Source organism: Salmo salar, chromosome 18 (assembly GCF_965601325.2).
Source record: "Salmo salar chromosome 18, fSalSal1, whole genome shotgun sequence".
NCBI classification, from domain to species: Eukaryota; Metazoa; Chordata; class Actinopteri; order Salmoniformes; family Salmonidae; genus Salmo; species Salmo salar.
In genome coordinates, this window is record NC_138308.1 from 101,633,661 (window position 1) to 101,641,160 (window position 7,500).

Genomic DNA, 7,500 nt, shown 5'->3' on the forward strand with positions numbered 1-7,500 from the left:
CTCTCCCTCTCTAGAGGGGGGTATTCTGGACTAGACCATCTCTCCCTCTCTAAAGGGGGGTATTCTGGACTAGACCATCTCTCCCTCTCTCTAAAGGGGGGTATTCTGGACCAAACCATCTCCCTCTCTCTAAAGGGGGAATTCTGGACCAAACCATCTCCCTCTCTCTAAAGGGGGAACCAGGGTCTAATGCTTCTTACAGGTACTAGCTGGGCCCTATAGGACATTATATACAGGGCTGTGAAAAGTATTTTCTCCCTTTCTAATTTTCTCTACTTCTCCACCAAAACCTGATATTTGATCAAGGGAACCTGAGTGAACAAATAAACAAAAAACAAAAAAAATTGATACTTATTTCATTTATTTAATTAACAAAGTTATTCAACACCCCTGTGTGAAAAAGTAATTGCCCCTTTACACTCAATAACTGGTTGTTCCACCTTTAGCTGTAATTTGTCCAACCAATCTACTTCCTGTAGTTGTTGATCAGTCTCTCACGTCGCTGTGGAGGAATTTACTGTAGCTGTAACTTCTGTAACTCAGCGACATTTATGGGTTTTCAACTGCTCGTTTGGTTTTCGCATAATGGGACCCATCTGGTCCAAGAAGTTATACTTTTAACATTCCCAAGTCTTCATCATCATCCAGGTGATTCCAGGTACTTTCTGGATGAGATGGGTCCCATTGCGTCTGGCGAAAACCAAACACTGCATTCAACAGTAAAATGGGCCATGCAGCAAGACAATGATCCAAAACACAATTAATTCTACATGAAAATGGCTAAAAAAGCAACAAATTTGAAGTTTTGGAATGGCCTAGTCAAAGGCCAGACCTAATCCCAACTGAGATGTTGAGGCAGGACTTGAAACGAGCAGTTCATGCTTGAAAATGCACAAATGTCACTGAGTTAAAGCAGTTCTGCATGGAAGAGTGGCCCAAAATTCCTCCACAGAGATGTGAGAGACTGATCAACAACTACAGGAAGTGTTTGGTTGCGGTCATTACAGCTAAAGGTGGAACAACCAGTTATTGGGTGTAAGGGCGCTTTTTCACACAGGGGCATTAGGCTTTGCATAACTTTGTTAAATAAATAAGTATACTTTTTTTATTTTTTTATTTGTTCCCTCAGGTTCCCTTTATCTAATATTTTATTTTAGGTTTTGGTTGAAGATGTGATAATATTGACAATCAAAAACATATCAAATCAGAACCTGCTCTTCATATGGTCATGGAAAATCTGGGATGCTGGTCTTCTAGGCAGAGTTGCAAAGAAAAAAGCCATATCTCAGACTGGCCAATAAAAATTAAAGATTAAAGACGGGCAGAAGAACACAGACACTGGACAGAGGAACTCTGCCTAGAAGGCCAGCATCCCGGAGTCGCCTCTTCGCTGTTGACGTTGAGACTGGTGATTTGCGGGAACTATTTAATGAAGCTGCCAGTTGAGGACTTGTGAGGCGTCTGTTTCTCAAACTAGACACTCTAATGTACTTGTCCTCTTGCTCAGTTGTGCACCGGGGCCTCCCACTCCTCTTTCTATTCTGGTTAGAGCCAGTTTGCGCTGTTCTGTGAAGGGAGTAGTACACAGTGTTGTACAAGATCTTCAGTTTCTTGGTAATTTCTCTCATGGAATAGCCTTAATTTCTCAGAACAAGAATAGACTGACGAGTTTCAGAAGAAAGGTCTTTGTTTCTGGCCATTTTGAGCCTGTAATCGAACTCACAAATGCTGATGCTCCAGATACTCAACTAGTCTAAAGAAGGACAGTTTTATTGCTTCTTTAATCAGAACAACAGTTTCCAGCTGTGCTAACATCATTGTAAAAGGGTTTTCTAATGATCAATTAGCCTTTTAAAATGATAAACTTGGATTAGCTAACACAACGTGCCATTGGAACACAGGAGTGATGGTTGCTGATAATGGGCCTCTGTACGCCTATGTTGATATTCCATATTCCATTAAAATCAGCCGTTTCCAGCTACAATATTAATTTACAACATTAACAATGTCTACACTGTATTTCTGATCAATTTGATGTTATTTTAATGGACAATTTTTTTGTTGCTTTTCTTTAAAAAACAAGGACATTTCTAAGTGACCCCAAACTTTTGAACAGCAGTGTAGATGTAGGTATAGTTAAAGTGACTATGCATAGACAATAAACAGAGAGCACCAGCGTAAGAGGGGTCTGGATAGCCCTTTGATTTAGCTGTTCAGGCAGTGATGCAACCAGTCAGGATGCTCTCGATGGTGCAGCTGTAGAACCTTTTGAGGATCTGAGGACCCATGCCAAAATTGTTTCATTCTTCTGAGGGGGAATAGGTTTTGTCGTGCCCTCTTCACGACTGTCTAGGTGTACTTGGACCATGTTAGTTTGTTGGTGATGTGGACACCAAGGAACTTGAAGCTCTCAACCTGCTCCACTGCAGCCCTGTCGATGAGAATGGGGGCGTGCTCGGTCATCCTTTTCCTGTAGTCCGCAATAAGGTCTTTAGTCTTGGTTACGTTGAGGGATAGGTTGTTATCCTGGCACCACACGACCAGGTCTCTGACCTCCTCCCTATAGGCTGTTTCGTCATTGTCGGTGATCAGGCCTACCACTGTTGTGTCGTCTGCAAACTTAATGATGGTGTTGGAGTCGTGCCTGGCCATGCAGTTGTGGGTGAACAGGGAGTACAGGAGGGGACTGAGCACGCACCCCTGGGGAGCTCCGGTGTTGAGGATCAGCGTGGCGGATGTGTTGTTACCTACCCTCACCACCTGGGGGCGGCCCATCAGGAAGTCCAGGATCCAGTTGCAGAGGGAGGTGTTTAGTCCCAGGATCCTTAGCTTATTGATGAGCTTTGAGGGCACTATGGTGTTGAACGCTGAGCTGTAGTCAATGAACAACATTCTCACATAGGTGTTCCTTATGTCCAGGTGTGAAAGGGCAGTGTGGAGTGCAATAGAGATTGCATCATCTGTGGATCTGTTGGGGCGGTATGCAAATTGGAGTGGGTCTAGGGTTTCTGGGATAATGTTGTTGATGTGAGCCATGACCAGCCTTTCAAAGCACTTCATGTCTACAGACGTGAGTGCTACGGGTCTGTAGTCATTTAGGCAGGTTACCTTAGTGTTCTTGGGCACAGGAACTATGGTGGTCTGCTTGAAACATGTTGGTATTACAGACTCGCAGGGACGTGTTGAAAATGTCAGTGAAGACACTTGCCAGTTGGTCAGCGCATGCTCCGAGTACACGTCCTGGTAGTCCGTCTGGCCCCGCGGCCTGGTGAATGTTGACCTGTTAAACGGTCCCACATCGGCTGCGGAGAGTGTGATCACACAGTCGTCCGGAACAGCTGGTGCTCTCATGCATGTTTCAGTGTTACTTGCATCGAAGCGAGCATAGAAGTTATTTAGCTCATCTGGTAGGCTCGTGTCACTGGGCAGCTCTCAGCTGTGCTTCCCTTTGTAGTCTGTAATAGTTTGCAAGCCCTGCCACATCTGGGGGGATAGTCAGTTGTACAACTGAATGCATTCAACTGAAATGTGTCTTCCACATTTAACCCAACCCCTCTGAATCAGAGAGGTGCGAGGGGCTGCCTTAATCGACATCCACGTCATCGGCGCCCGGGGAACAGTGGGTTAACTGCCTTGTTCAGGGCCCGGGGAACAGTGGGTTAACTGCCTTGTTCAGGGGCAGAACGACAGATTTATACCTTGTCAACTCGGGGATTCGATCCAGCAACCTTTCGGTTACTGGCCCAACGCTGTTACTAGGCTACCTGCTGGTTACTGGCCCAACGCTCTAACCACTAGGCTACCTGCTGGTTACTGGCCCAACGCTCTAACCACTAGGCTACCTGCTGGTTACTGGCCCAACGCTCTAACCACTAGGCTACCTGCTGGTTACTGGCCCAACGCTCTAACCACTAGGCTACCTGCTGGTTACTGGCCCAACGCTCTAACCACTAGGCTACCTGCTGGTTACTGGCCCAACGCTCCAACCACTAGGCTACCTGCTGGTTACTGGCCCAACGCTCTAACCACTAGGCTACCTGCTGGTTACTGGTCCAACGCTCTAACCACTAGGCTACCTGCTGGTTACTGGTCCAACGCTCTACCCGCCAGGCTACCTGCTGGTTACTAGTCCAACGCTCTAACCACTAGGCTACCTGCTGGTTACTGGTCCAACGCTCTACCCGCCAGGCTACCTGCTGGTTACTGGTCCAACGCTCTACCCGCCAGGCTACCTGCTGGTTACTGGTCCAACGCTCTACCCGCCAGGCTACCTGCTGGTTACTGGTCCAACGCTCTACCCGCCAGGCTACCTGCTGGTTACTGGTCCAACGCTCTAACCGCCAGGCTACCTGCTGGTTACTGGTCCAACGCTCTAACCGCCAGGCTACCTGCCGCCCCTTATTGATGAAGCCAGTGACTGAGGTGCGTCTCTGTGTGTGGAGTAAAGGTGGTCTAGAAGTTTTTTTTCTCTGGTTGCACAGTTAACATGCTGGTAGAAATGAGGTCAAATGGATTTCAGTTTGCCTGCAGTAAAGTCCCTGGCCACTAGGAGCGCCGCTTCTGGATGAGCATTTTCTTGTTTGCTTATGGCCTTATACAGCTCGTTGAGAGCGGTCTTAGTGCCAGTATTGGTCTGTAGTGGTAAATAGACGGCTACGAATAATATAGATGAGAACTCTCTTGGTAGATAATGTGGTCTACAGTTTATACCTCGAGACTACCTTAATATTAGACATCGTGCACCAGCTGTTACTGACAAATAGACACACACCCCCACCCCACGTCTTACCAGAGGTAGAGTCTCTGTCCTGCCGATGCATGGAGAAGCCAGCCAGCTTTATATTATCCATGTCGTCGTTCAGCCACGACTCGGTGAAACATAAGATGTTACAGTTTTCAATGTCCCGTTGGTAGGATAGTCTTGATCGTAGATCATCCAGTTTATTCTCCAGTGATTGCACGTTGGCCAATAGAACGGAGGGCAGTAGTGGGTTACCCACTCGCTGACGAATTCTCGCCCTGACCTCCGCCCCCTGTATCTCCGTCTCCTCTTCATGTGAATGACAGGGATTTGGGCCTGGTCTCGGAGAAGCACTATATCCTTCACGTCAGACTCATTAAAGAAAACATCTTCCTCCAGTTCGAGGTGAGTAATCGCTGTTCTGATGTCCAGAAGATCTTTTCGGTCATAAGAGATGGTAGCAGCAACATTATGTACAAAATAAGTTACAAATAACGCGAAAAAACAAACAAAATAGCAGAGTTGGTTAGGAGCCAATGAAACGGCAGCCCTCCCCTCCGGCGCCATATATATATATACAGAATGCTGCAGGGTACTGACCAAGACCAGACAGAGAACACATTACACCGGTTTTAAGGTCTCTGCACTGTAAAACATACAGAATGCTGCAGGGTACTGACCAAGACCAGACAGAGAACACATTACACCGGTTTTAAGGTCTCTGTACTGTAAAACATACAGAATGCTGCAGGGTACTGACCAAGACCAGACAGAGAACACATTACACCGGTTTTAAGGTCTCTGCACTGGATGCCTGTGACTTTTAGAATTAATTTTAAGATAATTTTATTGGTTTTCAAATCAATCCCAGATTGTGCAGCCCAATACATAGACATGCGTTTCCATCATCTACCCAGTAGTTTGCTTTTCCTTTTTAGTTCAGTTTGTCATTCTTTTGGTTTTGTTATCTTGTGTTTGTTGCGTAGTAAATATTTCACCTTTTATTTTCATAGTTTTAATTATTTTTTTCATGTGAAACACATTGTGTTTCATTCCATGTCTGAAATGTTCTGTATAAATTACGCTTTATTTGATTTGATCTGGACTAGACCATCTCTCTCTAGAGGGAGGTATTCTGGACTAGACCATCTCTCTCTAGAGGGAGGTATTCTGGACTAGACCATCTCTCTCTAGAGGGAGGTATTCTGGACTAGACCATCTCTCTCTAGAGGGAGGTATTCTGGACTAGACCATCTCTCCCTCTCTCTAGAGGGGGGTATTCTGGACTAGACCATCTCTCCCTCTCTAGAGGGAGGTATTCTGGACTAGACCACCTCTCTCTAGAGGGGGGGTATTCTGGACTAGACCATCTCTCTCTAGAGGGGAGGTATTCTGGACTAGACCATCTCTCTCTAGAGGGGGGTATTCTGGACTAGACCATCTCTCCCTCTCTAGAGGGGGGGTATTCTGGACTAGACCATCTCTCTCTCTCTAGAGGGGGGTATTCTGGACTAGACCATCTCCCTCTCTAGAGGGGAGGTATTCTGGACTAGACCATCTCTCTCTCTAGAGGGAGGTATTCTGGACTAGACCATCTCTCTCTAGAGGGGGGTATTCTGAACTAGACCATCTCTCCCTCTCTAGAGGGAGGTATTCTGGACTAGACCATCTCTCCCTCTCTAGAGGGGGGTATTCTGGACTAGACCATCTCGCCCTCTCTCTAGAGGGAGGTATTCTGGACTAGACCATCTCTCCCTCTCTAGAGGGGGGGTATTCTGGACTAGACCATCCTCCCTCTCTAGAGGGGGGGTATTCTGGACTAGACCACTCTCCCTCTCTAGAGGGAGGTATTCTGGACTAGACCATCTCTCTCTCTAGAGGGGGGGTATTCTGGACTAGACCATCTCCCTCTCTAGAGGGGGGGTATTCTGGACTAGACCATCTCTCTCTAGAGGGAGGTATTCTGGACTAGACCATCTCTCCCTCTCTAGAGGGGGGGTATTCTGGACTAGACCATCTCCCTCTCTAGAGGGGGGTATTCTGGACTAGACCATCTCTCTCTAGAGGGGAGGTATTCTGGACTAGACCATCTCTCCCTCTCTCTAGAGGGGAGGTATTCTGGACTAGACCATCTCTCCCTCTCTAGAGGGGGGGTATTCTGGACTAGACCATCTCTCCTCTCTAGAGGGGGGGTATTCTGGACTAGACCACTCCTCTCTCTAGAGGGGGGGTATTCTGGACTAGACCATCTCTCCCTCTCTAGAGGGAGGTATTCTGGACTAGACCATCTCTCCCTCTCTAGAGGGGGGTATTCTGGACTAGACCATCTCTCCCTCTCTAGAGGGGGGGTATTCTGGACTAGACCATCTCTCCCTCTCTAGAGGGGAGGTATTCTGGACTAGACCATCTCTCCCTCTCTAGAGGGGGGTATTCTGGACTAGACCATCTCTCTCTCTAGAGGGTTATGCAAATCACTCGGAGAACAACCACACCTCAACTGTGGGATTTAGGCAAATGCTCAGTGTGTGTGTGTGTGTGTGTGTGTGTGTGTGTGTGTGTGTGTGTGTGTGTGTGTGTGTGTGTGTGTGTGTGTGTGTGTGTGTGTGTGTGTGACTTACAGGTGGAGTTGCCTTGCATCTGTATAACACACTTGGCATCTCGGCTGGTCTCCCGGGAGTTGAAAGGTCGCACGCGTACCGCCACCTTCACCGAGGCTCCTGCCATCCTCACCTCTGACCCCTTACCCCTAGAACACAGAA

General features: G+C 47.3%; 1 protein-coding gene across 1 annotated transcript in view; it reads right to left on the minus strand.

The window, feature by feature from the left end:
* kif1ca (kinesin family member 1C, a) overlaps positions 1-7,500 on the minus strand; it is a 70,315-nt gene that overhangs the window by 42,028 nt on the left and 20,787 nt on the right. Inside the window, exon 2 of the mRNA XM_082964612.1 lies at positions 7,360-7,487. Coding sequence (XP_082820738.1) covers positions 7,360-7,465 — 106 coding nt within the window. The 5' untranslated portion in view covers positions 7,466-7,487. The remainder of the gene's footprint in view (positions 1-7,359; positions 7,488-7,500) is intronic.